We start from the raw sequence: 18,234 nt of genomic DNA on the forward strand, positions 1-18,234 counted from the left end.
ATTCAAGCTGGGAAAGAAGGTCAAGTTCCAACATTACACACACACACACACACACACACACACACACACACACACACACACACACACACACACACACACACACACACACACACACACACACACACACACACACACACACACACACACACACACACACACTGGGAGGAATCTGTTGTGGTAGAAGGACCATTGTGGAGGAGCAGGTTGGAGGAGCAGGTTGTGCTGGTGACCAGGTGTTGGGCTGTTTGGATTTCCTGCAGGAGCTCTAGTAGGCCTGACCAGTCTCAACCTGCAGCAGTCCCAGAACAGCTGAGTGGTCGGCCAGCTTCATCCTCCTCTGACTGGACAGGCTGACGTTCTTGGCCAGGTAGTCCACCGCCGCTGCAGGAGGGGAGGAGGACACACGGTTAAAGAGCACATCTTCTCACATGCAACTGAAACACTCTTTTATATATATATATATACCCAAACTGCATAAAACTTGTGAAAAGAAGCTGTTTTTTCAGGACATGTACCCTTTTTCATTTGTTATGTGAATTATTGATTTCAGTTAGGAAATATTTTTATAAATGCTAATTCTTTAAGTAATAAATTGTTATTGATTATTGGCAAAAATGTCATAAAGATAATGGCTCAAATATATTAATACACTACTTGAAAATGATTGCACGGCATGGCTCGGTAGGAAAAGTGGTCATCCCTCTATCGAGCGGTTGCAGGTTCAATTCCCATGTCAACATGCCAAAGTGCCCTTGAGCAAGACATCGAACCCCAAGTTGCTCCCAGTGGATTGATGGTGCCCTGCGTGGTGTGATTAATGACGTACTGCTCACAGAAGTGAAGGTGAAGGCCACGTACATTATTTGCTTCTTTCTTTTGAAATTGTCAGAATGATTATATTATTGACATTATTAGAGTCGTTAGTTCAAAAAGTCAAACATGTAGGATAAACAAGAGCAACAGAGATTCACAAGAGATTAGAAGAACTAAAAAGGAGCAAAACAGAGAATATGTCAGTATGTCAGCTGTCCTGCACAACTTCTGAGGACACGTCTCCCGGCACAATAACAGCAGCTGCTTTAAAAACACGTTGAAAACAGTCGCCAGGGAAAATGTTTCAGACGAGGTCATTTACACATAAAACCAGACTCTCGTCTGGTGTCAGTCATGCTTTTATATTCTCCGTTGATCTCCTTCAAAACAAACACTTCATACAGAGTCTGAGAAACTCAGGAGAAATAGGAGTATTTTGTGACCTGGTACAAAGGCTAAATATTCCAGGTCATGAAGGGACCAGTGTGTGTGTGTGTGTGTGTGTGTGTGTGTGTGTGTGTGTGTGTGTGTGTGTGAGTGTGTGCGAGAGGAGGAACGACAAAGTGTGACCCAAATTTTGTTGTACTTGTACAATGACAATAAAGTATAATTGATTGATTGAAATATTCTTCGCTGCTAAAACCTTCATCTTTGACTGTAACGTCTTGTCGCAGCTCATTCTGCTTGTCCTGTATAAATCCTACCACCACCATTATTCATTCAATCACAGCTTTGTGTACAATGAAATGATGTGACTGTTGTGGAAATGCTATTGTTAAAGTTTGTTAAAGTGGAATGTCTGATGTCTGGATCAACATTTAGATGAAGAACAGTTTTCAGATGAGGATTTGAGCTGGAGGTCTTCATTAGGTTTGTGATTACAAATAGAGATTTGTCTGTAGAATTGTCTTCAGTGTCTCAGTGACAGAAACTAGATTATCATATTGAGAAAGTGTAACAGCTTGTGAACAATAATTAGTAAAACCTCTCTGGAAGATTTTATACTTTTGCCAAGTTTCTGCACATTGACAAGAAAAAGCCTGTTACTGGGGTCATTTATGTACACATGCACAGAACCGTTTGCTTTATATCCAATCACAAAGACTGACAAGAGGACACTATGTTTGACGAACAGACAAAAGCAGCCAACACTTTGGCTTACAGAGACAGAGAGACGGAGAGGCAGGTAGTCACTGAGGAAAGCTGACGTTAATGCTCATCATATTTCCTCTCAGAGTCGTGGATGTTGCTCCTCCCTGGTTCAGCTGGTGATAACTGAGGAGGTGACAGTGTGTGTGTGTGTGTGTGTGTGTGTGTGTGTGTGTGTGTGTGTGTGTGTGTGTGTGTGTGTGTGTGTGTGTGTGTGTGATGGTTATTGGTAGTGGATAAGGAAGGCCTGTCAGTTAAGAAGCTCGTCTTCACAGAAAGGAGGCTGTCGCTCCTGAACTGAGGCCTGAGAGAAAGAAGAAAACCAACGGGTGGGCAGGTCTGTCTGCCAACATGCCAGTCAGTCAGACAGCAAGTGGAGGAGCAGTGTGTGTGTGTGTGTGTGTGTGTGTGTGTGTGTGTGTGTGTGTGTGTGTGTGTGTGTGTGTGTGTGTGTGTGTGTGTGTGTGTGTGTGTGTGTGTGTGTGTGTGTGCGCACGCGCACAGGTGTGTGTTTGTGTTTCACAAGGGTTTAGCAAGACCCTTTAAACGAAGCTGTTTTTTTCCTGTCAACCAGGTTTATTCCTTAAATCCCTGTTGAGCAGTCACACTGAGAGCCCTCTGCCTATCTGATAACACACACACACACACACACACACACACACACACACACACACACACACACACACACACACACACACACACACACACACACACACACACACACACACACACACACACACACACACACACACACACACCTCAGGTATTTTGACAGTATATACTTTAATCTGTCAGAAGCCTCCTGATTTAGAACAAGAAAAGAGCCAAATGTCCTGAGTAAAATGTTAAGTCTGTCCCTGACGGGGAGGGGGGGGGGGGGGGGGGGGGGGGGGGGCGCACACACACACACACACACACACACACACACACACACACACAAATGAAACCGATCCCAAAGGAAAATCTCATTAATTACTGTAGTTTGATGTAATCACAACCAAAAACTGTCCGACCAAAATAAAAAGCCATGTTGTGATGAAGCTGAATGAACCTGAAGGCATCTTCTCATGTGTTTAGTAGCAGCACCTAATCAATGATGTCCTCAGAGGACCAGTCTGTATCCCCACGCTGATATTCTATAACCAACATTCACCACTGCAAGCCGTGTTGGAAGCACAACATGTGGCTGCATGCTGGTGGATTATTTAACGACTCAGTTCCCTTGCCGGAACCCAACTGTGGCTATTTTATGATCCATTAATAAAGACAATAAGGAGCTACAGACTACAGGTAGGGCCTTCCAATGAGGACAAGACCCTAAAAAACAGGATCCAAAAAGCCCATGAGGTCCATGGAGCAAAGAATTCTCTCTAAAAGAATGTTTGTGCAGAGTGAAGTGTTGGAATAACAAAAAGACGGAGACTGACCGCCACACAGTCCGTCCAGCCGGTGACAGCAGGGTCACTTACTTGTGGCTTAAAGTTATGGTCTGAAATATTACTGTTCAGGGGTGTGAGTGGACCTTTTCTACAGAATCTCTAGACTGACATGTCAGGGTGGTGAGACCTCTTCACAGCACAAAGGGCATGAGCAGTGTGGATCATAACGAGGGTAATCCACCTCATAGCGTCTGAGGAACACTGAAAAGAAGAGCAATAGTGGAACCTTGGATTGATGAGGAACATTGTGGATTCTGAACTGACTGAGGACAAACAGTCCGCTGCTTGTCTTGTGTTTTGGACGGACCTCAGGAGGCCTCCCTGCTTCAGTTGGTTGTGTCCTGTTACGTTGAGTCTCTGTCTGTGTCTCAGGACTGAGGACGGTCACATGCTCCCCTCATGCTTCGTTTTGCTTTCATGTATTTAGGTCAGTACATTTGGTGGTGTGATCGTGCTTTTACCCTCATGTTACCATTGTGGTTTGGTCTTGTTTTGGATGTTCAACCTTATAATTAAAATTGGGCTTTTATTTTTCCTTCCGATGTGTTTGTACTGCCTCAGGTGGAGAAACCTGACACAAGGTGTATTTGAGTATAGATTGAGGAACATTGAAAGGTATAAATAAAACACTGGTCCACATCAATTTGGCACTGCTAAGGCAAGCAGCAGCAAAGCTTAACGGAACGACTCCAAAAGACAAAAACTGGTTTATTTTGACCATATTACTCATCGTGTGCAAGTTTGTTACAGCTTTCATAGCACAGTATGTTTCACTATGAAGTGAATCAGAGCTCACAATATGACTCCAGGTGTGCTCACATGAAAAAGTCTGCATTCTAGTCACATTAGTTATTGATGTTGTGTTTGTTAGATGTTGCCGGGACTCACTCTGGCCATACTGACTGTACTGGTAACCAGCAGCAGCCACGGTGGGGTCCATGCTGTAGCTGGTGGTGCTGTATGTCGGGGGACAGTAGGACTGCGATGAGGGGAGGCTGTCCACCGTCTTGATGGAGGCCTCAGCTGAACGTTGGCTGCAGCTGGCGGAGATGCTGTTGGATGAAGACGAATCCAGCGTGCTGTGTAGCGGAGAGATGGAGAAGTCGTGTTGTGGCTGTGAGGAAACGCCACTGGGATTGCTCAGGATACTCATAACCTGCAAAAACACAGAACATGTTTTAGAAAACTTTCATCAAGCTTCACCTGCACATTTCTTTAGTATGGAGCAAACCACTGGAAGAACCACTGGTCAAATGTTCCATCCAACCAACCAACCAACCAACCATCCATCCACCGAACCATCCATCTATCATCCATCCATCCATCCAACCATCCATCCATCAATCCATCCACCTAACCATCTAACCATCCATCTATCATCCATCCAACCATCCATCCATCCATCCATCCATCCATCCATCCATCCACCTAACCATCTAACCATCCATCTATCATCCATCCATCCATCCAACCAACCAACCAACCAACCAACCAACCAACCAACCAACCAACCAACCAACCAACCAACCAACCAACCATCCATCCACCGAACCATCCATCTATCATCCATCCATCCATCCATCCAACCATCCATCCATCCATCCATCCATCCACCTAACCATCTAACCATCCATCTATCATCCATCCATCCATCCAACCATCCACCATCCATCCAACCATCCATCCATCCATCCATCCATCAATCCATCCACCTAACCATCTAACCATCCATCTATCATCCATCCAACCATCCATCCATCCATCCATCCATCCATCCATCCACCTAACCATCTAACCATCCATCTATCATCCATCCATCCATCCAACCATCCACCATCCATCCAACCATCCATCCATCCATCCATCCACCTAACCATCCATCTATCATCCATCCATCCATCCATCCATCCAACCATCCATCCATCCATCCATCCACCTAACCATCTAACCATCCATCTATCATCCATCCATCCATCCATCCATCCAACCATCCATCCATCAATCCATCCACCTAACCATCTAACCATCCATCCATCCATCCATCCATCCATCCATCCATCCATCCATCCATCCATCCATCCATCCATCCATCCATCCATCCAACCATCCAACCATCCATCATGTCCCAGCTCACTACCGAAAAGCAGTACATACAAGAAAAACAAGGATTTTTTTTTTAGCAAGTCAAATATTTTACTAATAAAACAATTTAATAACAATCTGTTGTTGTTAGTTGTAATTTTTTTCTCATATTTTACTTTGCTGTTTGTTTATGTGGTTTCTTAAATTGAGTTTGTTTTATTGCAACAATATAAAATAGACTCTGTAGAGTTACTACAGAATCACGAGAGTCTCTTCAGAGTCACTACAGAATCACTAGAGTCTCTACAGAGTCACTGCAGAATCACTAGAGTCTCTACAGAGTCACTGCAGAGTCACTACAGTCTCCTCAGAGCCACTAATTACTAAAGACTCTACAGAGTCACTAAAGTCTCTACAGAGTTACTAAAGTCTCTACAGAGTCACTAGTTACTAAAGTCTCTACAGAGTCACTAAAGTCTCTACAGAGTTACTAAAGTCTCTACAGAGTCACTAAAGTCTCTACAGAGTCACTAAAGTCTCTACAGAGTTACTAAAGTCTCTACAGAGTCACTAAAGTCTCTACAGAGTTACTAAAGTCTCTACAGAGTTACTACAGAATCACTAGAGTCTCTACAGAATCACTAGAGTCTCTACAGAGTCACAAGAGTTTCTACATAGTCTCTACAGAGTCACTACATAGTCTCCACATAGTCACAAGAGTTTCTACAGAGTCACTTCAGAATCACTACAGAGGAGCACGTGCAGAGCTGTAGGTTACAAAGCTCTGATCTGGATCAAAAGATCTGAGTAGGACATTTGTGGATTAACACAGTGAAGAGTGTCACAAAGTGTGAATGTGTTATTGTGTGGCTGTGTGTGTGAGGGTGTTTTCTGTGGGTGGATGTAGCTGCTGGATTAAGGATGATGATGATGAGATGTTGCTTGTGCCTGACATGTTCTATCACTGTCTTCCTTGGAAATAAAGTCAGACTATAATTGCAAAGCATTTTAAGTACATCAGAGTGAATACAGAATATCTGATGCAATAAGAGGTAATTATGTAAGCATCTAATGCTATTTCCCTATAAGTGGATGTGCCTTTCTGTCAGAGCTATAATCCTGAAAATTACTTCTCCCCCGATGAGCGATGAAAACACAAATCTAATGTAATGATGTCAGAACGTGTTTACGTATTCCATAACAAGCAAAGGCATTCAGATCCTCACTGAGCCGAACGGCCAATAGGTTATCTGATGAAATACACTAAATCTGTAGACGTGGGCTAGAGAGCTGTGATGTTACCAGAACCGCTGATCCATGACCCATTCATCAGATTCAGGTCCAAAAACGCCACACAGACACTACGAAGCTGCAGAGCTCATCTTCATTCATCAGACACTGCAAGATGACATGCTGAACATCTGAAGTGGCCCAATAACACCTTAGCTCCAACAACAAACAACCAACACTTTCCAAACACTGGAAATATACACAAGTATGTTTCACAATAACTGCAGCGCTGAACACATTTCGACTCTCAAGACATCTACAAGATTTTCTTTTGTCATTTTCACTTCCTCTAAGCAACTTTAGCTTGAATATGTCGTTCAGTGTCTGTATTCCCTCTGCTCTCATAATGCAGGATCAATGTGTGTATATATATATGTGTGTGTGTGTGTGTGTGTGTGTGTGTGTGTGTGTGTGTGTGTGTGTGTGTGTGTGTGTGTGTGTGCAGACATTAAGGTGTAGACTAAAGAGCTGCTGAACATCAGGTTGCTTGATTCTGTATGAAGGAGAAACATGTAGGAATCTTTCCTTTGAAGGTATTAAATCCCACAGCAGGATCTATACATGTGACAGCATCACTACATAACCAGGACATGAGGAAGATGGGTCAGAAGCTTCTCTTCTCTTCTGTCTCATGCTGAATTTGTTTGGCATCTTTCAAACCGTCCAAACTCATCTGCATGTAAGAAAGCTGCAGCCCGATGCAAAGTCCTCAAGAGGTCAGAGGAAATCCCCCTGATGGCTTTGTTTGGTAGACCGTCAGCGAAACTGGTTTAAAATGTCCAGACCTTCACATTTAAACTGCAGTGAGCCTGAACGTCGAGTGAATTCTGCAAGGCCGCTGTTTGTTGTTACCCCAAAAAGCTCATCAGCCAATCACACGATGCCAGCAACTCAGTGTATCTCTGCATGAAGATATGATGAAGATGAACTGCTGGAAATTATAAGGATTATTAAGTGACTCTGTGTTTCCATGGCTGTTGGTCTGCCGATCTGCTGGATTTTCACTTCAACTATCTCCAGGCTTTCCAGAGAATGGGGAGAAACAGAAGATCTCCAGTGAACAGCAGTTCCCTCAGACAAAGAGAGGTCAGGAGACAGAGGTCAGACTGGCTGGAGAGGACAGAAAGACACCAGGAACTCAAAGAACCGCTGGTTACAGCTGATGAAAACCACATCTCCATCAGAACTGGACCACAGGAGGTCTGAGGAGTCTCCATCAGAACTGGACCACAGGAGGTCTGAGGAGTCTCCATCAGAACTGGACCACAGGAGGTCTGAGGAGTCTCCATCAGAACTGGACCACAGGAGGTCTGAGGAGTCTCCATCAGAACTGGACCACAGGAGGTCTGAGGAGTCTCCATCAGAACTGGAGACTCCTCAGCCTAGAACTTGGATCCATCCTGCCTGGTATCAGCGGTTCAGCTGCTGTGATGGTGTGGAGGAGATTTTCTTCTTAGTAACAATGGAGCAGGTTGAAACTCCACAGTCTACCCTAGGACGTCTATTCCTTCGTGACCACAGTGGACCATCTTCTGACGGAGACTTCCAGTCGGATAATGTGGGAGAAGAGCAGTTCTTCAGACAGGATTCATAATAACATGGCTGGTGAAAACAGGCAATGCCAATCAGAATCTTCTCTATATTCAAGGTACAAACATGAGCAGAAAGTGATCACATATGAGAGAGTCAGGTTGTGTTTGTGCAGCCAGTCAACGCCTACATTTTATCCAAACCACAGGAACTAGAGGGGCTTAATACTTTTCTACCCACTCAATCAGTCAGACAACACCCTGGGCTCCGCTTAGTTTCCACGGAGGGAGGAGGAGGAGAAGCGAACACTCTGAGTGAGAAATAAAGAAAAATATATCCTACAAACATTCCATCACTGGGAATGATTTAAATTCCTTCGCTTTTCTGGCAGCTTCCTTGAGTAGGTCTTGTCTTTTATTTATTTATTTGCTATAAAGCTCCTTGCTTTGCTTCTTGCCAAACTGAAACAGCATCTGTTTTTCAGGCGATTCCTAATTAACATTAACACAGCCCCCCTTCCCCCCGAACTCCATCCCTCATTATGGGAATGATGTAAATAAACGTGCTCATCCTTTTTGATTTGTTGACATGGGAGCATGCCAGTTGACAGCGTGCCCAGTCAAAGGGCTTAGTAGTGCAAATTTTAATAGCAGCTGAGACTAATATTAGGGCCGGTTCTCATTGACATGCAGGTGCACACAGCCGCGTCTGCATGGCAGGGCTGCAGGAGGAGGGTGGGCTTTTAGCTACACTCTGCACTTGGCTCTCATTTCTCTGGAATAAAACTCAACACATTGATATTTTCAAATCATTTATTGTTAAACAGAAGCCTATGTGGTAGTGTGCTGGGGTGGAGGGGCATGGAGGGTGGAGGGGTGTGCAGGGGAGGCCCCCCGCATCCCCCACTCCCACCTCCTTATCTCAGGCCGACAGTTGTCAGGAATCACGAGCAGAGGCCTGAGTTAGCGAAGCAGGCAGGCAGGCCTGGGGATATGGATCAAAGAGACAGAGCTGGAGAACCAAAGCAGCTCTGATCCCCCAACACTGAAACCCACTCTATTCTATCCTTACTGCACCGCGCTCTCTCTCTATCTCTCACCCCGACATCAAATAGCGAGCCAGAGAGCTGCACCATTCCAAAGCAGGCTAAATCTTCCTCTCACAACAAACCACAGAGAAAATGAGAGCGTGTGAGGAGAAGTGTGCTTCTCTCTCCTCGTATGATGTGTTGATGTGTTGGGGTCACTGTGGGAAGTAATAGTTTCATCTTCACTGGCAGGTCACTAAGTTGTCTGACCTGACAGAAACGGATTAGTGGTCCGGCATCGCTGTCTGTGGGAAGAAAGAAGCCCTCACCACTCCGAGGCTCTGGAGGAAAATAGATTTATGAGAATTTAAAGGGAAAAAAGTGCTGCTAAAAAAAGCCCTTATTTCTGTGGAGTTTTGAAGGGGCTGTGCATCCACTGTGCTGGTATGGCTGTGAAGGGGGCTTCTATTTACACATGCCGTGCCATTTCATACTGTCATTTTGTCTTCCTGTCAATAAGACTGGGAATTGGCTGCACACTCCATTTCAACATGAAAGTCAACCTCTAATTCTTTCCCATTCAATCTGCGAGGAGGCGGCGCACCAACGGCTCCTTGAATTACATTCCAAATGCAATACAGCTCTTTCAAATTGAATTATTGGCTGTCAGACGTACTGCATATGGTCCTCCTGCAATTTTGAAGTGGGATCTTAGGAAATTCGCCCTACATTGTTATCTCATGTAAATGCCTGGGAACATGATGAAAGGTTCACCGTCAGTGAACCCATAATAGAAAAGCTTCAGCTGAGACTCAGAATAGACCAGGAGGACAATAAACAGCAGCGGCGTTCGCAGCAGAAACATTTCATGTCAGAAACGAATCCTGTTTCAATCAATGGGTGTGCTGCAGTTGTTTTCGTTTGAATGAGATGGATTTCATTCACCGTCCACTGATGTCTGCTGCTCAGTCCTGATGGTTAAAAGTCAAAGTCATCTAAAATCATCTGACGTCATTGAAATGATCTACAATCTTAAATGTAGTATTAGAAACAGAAGAAGATAAGATACCACAGCAAATTAATAATGACCACATCACTGGTAAATTTCAAAGTCACTCAGAATATTGTGAATTTGTCACTTTGGTTTGAACATATAGTGAGCATTACCAGCCCTTGTATAATGTGTTTAGAGTGTCCAGAGTACCTTTACCTGATGTCTGCAGCCATGAATGGCTCGACAGCTCCTCTGTAGCAGCTCCCTGCAGCTTTCACTACATTTTATGAAAATTATAATTTTTCTTATTTGTTCCTTATCTCCTGGCTAAAAGGAGCTAAGAACTAAATGGAAAACAACTAACAACATCTAAATGTACTAATATTGCTAAAAATAGCCAACATAACTAAAACTTCATCAAAAACATAAAAAAGAAACAGCGAAATATGTGGAAGAGAAGGTCGCCTCCCAGTGGCTGAAGGTGGTGGGGAAGAACATTCTGACTGTTGTTTGTGCTTCTGCACCAAACAGCAGCTCAGAGTATTCAACCTTCTTGGATCAAGTGAGTGATGTCCTGGAAAGAGCACCGCCAACAGACTCAATAGTCTTGCTGGGTGACTTCAATGCTCACGTTGGCAACGAGTGGTTAACCTGGAGGGGGTGACTGGGAGGAACAGCCTCCAGTGGTGAGTTGTTATTGGACTTCTGTCCTGGACATGGATTGTTCATAACAAACATCATGTTCCAACACAAGGAAGCTCATGAGTGTACTTGGTACCAGAGCTCCTCAGGTCTCAGGGTGATGATTGACCTTGTTGTCGATTCACATGACCTGAGACTGTATCTTCTGGACACTCAGATGAAGAGAGGTGCAGAGCTTTAACTGATCACCATCTGATGGTGAGTTGGATCAGGTGGCGAGAAAGACTGCGGGCCAGACCCGGCAGGCCCAAACACATAGTGAGGTTTTGCTGGGAAAGGCTAGCAGAGGACTCCGTCGACCTCCGTGAAAATCTCTTTTATGTACCAGAGGAGGTTGGGGACATGGAGTCTGAGTGGACCCTGTTCAGGACCTCCATTGTGGACGCAGCTATGCGCATCTGTGGCTGGAAGCTTGTCGGTGCCTTTCATGGCAGCAACCCAAGGACACGGTGGTGGACACCAGCAGTCCGGGAAGCTGTCAAGCTGAAGAAAGAGGCCTTTAGAGCCTGGTTGGCTCAGGGGGCTCCGGACTCAGTAGACTGGTATCAGCGGGATAAAAGGGCTGCAGCTGTAGAATGGGAGGAGTTGGGTGAGGCCATGGAGAGGGACTTTCAGTTGTCCTCAAAGAGGTTCTGAGCACCATCGGAGGCTCAGGAGCGGTTGCAGGGATGTACTTCAAGCTGTGCTCAACTAGAGTGGACATCCTTTGACCTGGAGTGAGGAGATCCTCCGGGGGTGGAAGGAACAACCTGAGGATCTCCTGAACCCAGGGGACATGTCCCCCTTACAGGAGGCAGGGCCTGAAGCCTCTGGTGTGACCTCGTCCATTTTCCTGGTGGAGATCACCAGGGTGGTCAAATAGGAGTGGACGAGATCCGCCCGGAGCTGCTGAAGCCCTGGATATTGTGGGGCTGTTCTGGTTGACATGCCTCCACAGTATCGCATGGACCTCGGGTACAGTACCATCCGACTGGCAGACCGGGGTGGTGGTCCCAGAGTGTGTGCCATTTCTAGGGGCATCACACTTCTCAGCCTCCCTGGGAAAGTCTCAGTGGGGTTCTGGAAAGGAGACTCCGACTGATTGTGGAACCTCAGATACAGGAGGAACAATGTAGATTCCATCCTGGCACCAGAACAACGGACCAGCTCTTCACCCTCTCACAGATTATCAAGGAGGAATGGGAGTTTGCCAGTCCAGTGTTTTGTGGACTTGGCGAAGGCTTATGACCGTGTCACCTGAGATGTCTTGTGGGAGGAGCTTAGGGAGTACGGAGCACCGGAATCGCTGCTGCGGGCAATCCAGTCTTTGTCCTCTCGATGTGAGAACTGTGTCCGTATACTGAGCAATAAAATGGATTTGTTCAGGGTGAGTGCTGGACTCCGGCAGGGCTGCGCTTTGTCACCCTTTCTGTTCATGATTTTCATGGACAGGGTGTCGAGGCACAACCGGGGGCAGGAGGGAATCATGTGGGGGAATCATTTGGCTTGTTTGGTAGAGCAGTCGTCTCCCAATCGGAATGTTGCAGGTTTGATTCCCATCTCTGCCTGCCTACATGCCGAAGTGTCCTTAGGCAAGACACTGAACCCCAAACTGTCTGGGTGAATGCAGTAAGAGAGTGAGTGGTGGTGGTCAGAGGGGCCGATGGCGCAGCCTCGCTTCCATCAGTCTACCTCAGGGCAGCTGTGGCTACATACATAGTTTACCATCAATGAGTATGGAGTGAATGAATAATGTAATGTTAAGTGTTTTTGAGTGTCCTGAAAAGTGCTATATAAAACCCATGCATTATTATTATTAGAGGGTGACGTCTCTACTCTTTGGGGACGATGTCTTCCTTCTGGCGGCGACAAACAAGGGCCTCCAGCGTTTACTGTAATGGTTCACTGCTGAGTGGGAAGCGGTTGGGATGTGGATCAGCACCTCCAGTTTTGAGTCCACGGTCCTCTCACGGAAAATGATGGCATGCCCTCTCCAGTTCGGGGGGGCGGAGCTTCACCAGGTGGAGGAGTTTAAGTAGGTGGAGGCATCACTCTTGGTGACAGAGTGAGGAGCTCAGCCATTCGGGAGAGAATCAAAGTCGAGCTGCTGCTCCTCCACATGGAGAGGAGCCAGTTGAGGTGGTTCGGCACCTGAATATGACGCCCCCTAGTGGCCTGCCTTTAAAGGTTTACCAGATACGTCCCACTGGGAGGAGGCCTCGGTCCAGGACTCTGGAGAGGTCAGATCTCTGGTTCAGTCTGGGAGCAGCTCGGGATTCCCCAGAAGAACTGGAGGGAGATGGAGGGGACAGAGATGTCTGGACTTCTCTGCTCTATATACTGCTATGGATGGATGGATGGATGGATGGATGGATGGATGGATAATAAAATGAAAAAATAAATACGATAATTAAAACACAATCCCTTTCACTGACACACATGCACAAGCACACACATGTATGTTTCAAAGTAGCAGTGGACTGTGGGCTGTCCTATCCTTCATATTCATATTCCCAAAAACATGCACTGGGGGTCCCAGAGCAAGCACCCCCCCCCCCCAGCTCCCCTTGAGCACTGCACTCTGCTGCTGCTACCGATGGGTCATTCGGTATGAATTTCCCCTCTGGGATTAATACAGTGTACAGTTTTCATCTGCTCCTACATTGTGTAAGCTGCTCTGCATGGTTGTGATTGGTCAGATGCAGCAAACTCCACCCCTTTCACATGAACGTTTACTGATCCCAATGGGAAAAGCCGGGGTTGAATTACTGAGTTGAAAACCTGCTCGGTAGTAACGGTTATCCAGGATTGCACTTCTGGCTATCGGAGAGATACGTTAAGCCCACTTTGTAGTACAGCTGTGTTTTAGAACCAAAACAGTTTAACTGTTGTTGTCAGTCATTTTTCATAGATTTTCGCTTTGACTTCTGCTATTTTGTAAATGTATTAATATTCTTTAGTAAGTTAAGTGCATGATTGTTGCGATTTAAATGAAATTCGAACTTTTTTTTTTAATTCAAAATTGTGAGATTTGAGTACGAAGCCACGTGGAAACATAACTGACCTTTCATAGTGGGTATTTTGATATCCTGATAAAGATAGTTTGTGAAATAGAATGAGCTTTTTGAGAAACGTACAAATAGCTTTGAGCTCATTATGTTGTGCGATGGAGACATCGTGAATGAAGGACTCCCGTCTTCACTCAACACATTTTAATCTCAGCTTTGGTTCGGTTGCATGTTGTACCTTCCCTTATTCTTATTCCACATTTTTCAAGTGTCAGTCCATCAAGACGTATTAGAAAAACACTTATGGTCCGCTGACACCCAGCTTATCTCCTTCCATTGTCACTGCTCCACACAGAGGTGTGTAATCACAGTACAAAGAAAACCTTGTTCGTGGTATTTATGCAGATTTCCTTTCTGGTGTCGGCACCATGATTAATAATCACGTGCTGTACAAACGCCCCTCTTTATCCCCGACTCTCCAACAACAGCAAAGCTCTTTTTTTGTTAACAAATCCTCACACATTTCCTCTTGTCAAGAAAAGCAGAGAAAGACGAGTCAAAGCAAGCAGTTGTTAAATACGTAGAATAACATATTTCATTTAGCAGCTATTGGTAAGAACCATGACTCCCAAAATTCCACCGCCTGCATTACAGCTGCGCTATGCGGCGCCACGCCAGGCACTCCGCTGCATCAGAACCTACCAGATGCATTTCTACAGCATTTCTACACTTCGGACAACCTGCGGCCAAGCAGGGTTTGCAAGATCACAAGATCACGAGATCACGAGATCACGAGATCACAAGATGACGGGGGAATTGTAGCATTTCACCAGAGATCACACCATAACAACCGAGGATGCAACAGAACGCAGGGAAATTCAATTCTGTTTATTTCGGCAGCTGCTCTTCAGGCCTGGTGTGTGTGGTGATCACGTAATGTTGATATACTGATACGATGAGAAGCATTGTTTTATTTTGAAGGACCAGATGCTCTGGTACATGTCTTTATGTGACTTCCTGGCTTGTGCGATCTGCTCCTTGTAGATTGCTGCTTGTAGACTCGCTGCATATCTTTAAGTACCGCGTTGCACCGCTGCCACGTAAAACACAGTGCAGCGAATTGGATGGAGCAATGGCCATTGACTAGACAGACCTGGTACCTGCAGCGCAACGAAACAACAAGGCTGCTGAGCCGCTACCACCCAGCATGTTCTCCACACAGCTCTTGTGTGTCTTGACTTTTTTCGTGATTTTTCCCCTGAAGAGTGAAACAGATTTATTCCTCAAATGAGCGCTGTTCTGCTTGAAAGTTCAAGCCAGAATTCATTAGGAGTTGAGCGATTCAACAATTCTCAGTCAATGTGAAATAGATCAAGGGTAAGATTATAAGGGTCTGGTCGGGGTCTGGTTGGGATTTCATTGGGGTCTGGTCAGGGTCTGGTTGGGATATCATTGGGGTCTGGTTGGTCAGGGTCTGGTCGGGGTCTCACCTGTGGGGACAGCCCATTGCTGACGGGGTTGACGTGGTTGCTGGGCGCTGCAGAGCTCATGAAGGAGTCTGAGTAGGTGGAGAAGCCGTGGCGGTTGGAGGTCAGACCATAGGCGGAGGAGCTGTCGGAGTTGGACAGGCTGCTCTGGTGCATGGTGGAGGGGGGCAGCGGCTGAGGGCGGTGGAGGGTTCCTCCACCGTCTGCAGGGTCACAACACAGAGAACCTGAACCAGCATGAAACTTCCTACAACCTTCTACCACTTGGAATTCATCTGTAGACACAAACATAAAAATCAGGCCTTAAAGTTACTTACATGATTTAGTTACATACTAAATATGAAAACTTTACTTGTTGGGGTCCAATAGAAACTGGTTCATGGGCCAAAGTCAGGTCACAGGTTTGATTTCTCTGTCAGCTCCAATAGTATGAATGAGCTCAATTTGATTTCTGTATCGACTAAAAGCAGAACGCTTTAGTCACTTCTAGACTTTCAAAGCTTGTTGCACATGAAGCTGTACTCAATGAAGAAATATAAAGAACAGTTTGTAATGAAAGAACGATAACCGTTCAGGAAACGGGGCTTCTGGTTTGATGAGCATGAGGGAGGCAGGCGTTGTTCCACTGTCATTGATAATAGACGTCTTGTGTGCTTTTATTTTTTTTTCCTTTTGTAATTATTCAGCCAGGATATTGGTGCTCTTTTTCTTTTTTTTCTTAACTGAATATCATAAGTATATAATGAAACTGTTTGGGGGGTTTTCTGTTCTCCTTATACATTTCTGAACTTGAGAATTGTTTTTTATAGCTTATATCACAATTACTGTCACCTGGAATGTTAAAGGCTTGAACCAGCCCGTTCAAAGGAAAAAAGTCCTCTCACATTTGAGACATGTGGGTGCTGGAATAGCATTTGTTCAAGAAACACATCTTCTTCTTCAGTTTTAACCGATTCCAGTGGTCGATATGTTATTGTCACCGGTTCACTTTATAATAAAGTTACTTTACCCAATACATATGCCCCAAACTGTGATGACCCACAATTCTTTTCACTGATTTTCACACTTGTGCCCTGTTTAAACTCACACCTGCCCATTATGGGGGGCTTTATGTCGGGACCCTGGGATGGACAGGTCATCTGTAACACCTGAGTAATCAATATCTCAATCTGCCTCTAATGTACAGTCATTTCTCTCCACGTATGGCATCTCAGATATTTGGCACTTTTTACACCCACAAGACAAACAGTACTCTTTTTTCTCAAACCGTCATCAAACTTACAGCAGAATTAATCATTTTTCTACTGAAAATAAACTAAACATAAATATTCAGTCATGTGATTACCAATCTATAGTAATATCACATCATGCACCCCTTTTATCAAAACTAAATGTACCTGGTCTTATCCCCACAGATGGCTTTGGAGATTTAACTCTCGTTTGTTAAGTGATGAAAGTTTTATTAATTTTATTTCTGACCAAATTTCTCAGTTTTTTTTTTTATTGAATTTGACATCCGACGTCTCCGTCTCATTTGTCTGGGAAACTCTTTAGTCTATCTTCAGGGTCAGGTGATCTCCTTTATGGCCAAAAGGATAAGAAAGTATTTCTGAACAAAAGATTTGGAAAAACAAATAGCTGATTTGGAGAACAGGAACTCGCAGAACTCTTCTCAAGATCTGTATAAAGAGCGTTTAAAGCTTGGTGCAGAGTACGACATGCTGACTTCACATTCTAGAGAATAGTTATTGTTAAACAACCAGAGTAACTCATATGAGCATGGAGACAAGACAGTCGAAAGGTGCAAGAGTAAAACTAATTATCAATGGTATGACTTGAAAAACTGTTCCAGATCAGCACGGAAGCCTTTCAATGTTACTCATATAAACTGAACAGTTCTGAAAACACCAGTGACTCTCGTCTTCTCTAGGATTTCTTTAGAGACCTGCAGATTCCAGCTTTGTCTCCAGAAGACATCTCAGCCCTGGATGCACCTTTACAGCCGCAGGAGACTCCAGCGTCAATCAAATCATTCCAATCTGGCAGGTCGCCAGGCCCAGACGGGCTGTCGGTTGAGTTTTATCCTGCTTTTTCTGAAAAACTAACCCCTATTTTGGCCTCAGTCTCCAATCTCACTTTTGAACTGTGACTGTGAAATTCTAGCCAAAGTTTTGGCCGGTGGTCTGGAGAGGTCCTGCCTAACATCATAGCTCCTGATCCTTCCTTTGTTAGTATTCACCGTTTATTTGAGGTAGTGTACAATCCCAGCCAAACGGGCTCGGAGCAGCTTCTCTCCATGGAAGCAGAAAAGACATTTGTTGGAGTTGAGTGGGATGACCTCTTTGAGACTCTGTAGATTTGGGTTTGACAGCTCAGTTTTATCCTGGATAAGACTTTTATATGCTTGCCCCTCAATTATGGTGCTTACCAATAACTTTTATTCAGAACCGTTCAGCCTGCATCATGGCACCCCTCAGGGCTCTCCCCTCAGCCCTCTGTTTTGTGCTCTAGCTATTGCAGCGCTGGCCAAAGCTATAAGAAGTCATCGTTCTGTTCATGGCATGTCAAGGTGGGGCACTGAGCGAAAACTTTCTCTTTAAGTGGACGATCTGCTGTTTGGGACATTTTGGAACTTTTTGTTAAGTTTGAAAAGGTATATATAAATAAAATTTGCATAAAGTGAGTTACTGACACTTAATTTGACTGATTAATGAAAATAGCAGGATCCTTCAGA

General features: G+C 44.9%; 1 protein-coding gene across 3 annotated transcripts in view; it reads right to left on the reverse strand.

Moving 5' to 3' along the window:
- Positions 1–265: 265 nt before the first annotated feature.
- The window catches only part of LOC308113073 (paired box protein Pax-7-like), a gene marked incomplete at both ends in the record, with an annotated part of 55,796 nt that continues 37,827 nt past the window's right edge, over positions 266–18,234 (reverse strand). For all 3 annotated transcript variants that reach the window (XM_080469007.1, XM_080469005.1, XM_080469006.1), the window contains 3 exons: positions 266–381; positions 4,290–4,557; positions 15,504–15,703. In XM_080469007.1, the coding sequence (XP_080325133.1) occupies positions 266–381; positions 4,290–4,557; positions 15,504–15,703 (584 nt within the window). The remainder of the gene's footprint in view (positions 382–4,289; positions 4,558–15,503; positions 15,704–18,234) is intronic.

Source organism: Lipophrys pholis (assembly GCF_963383615.2).
Source record: "Lipophrys pholis genome assembly, chromosome: 8".
Classification (NCBI taxonomy): domain Eukaryota; kingdom Metazoa; phylum Chordata; class Actinopteri; order Blenniiformes; family Blenniidae; genus Lipophrys; species Lipophrys pholis.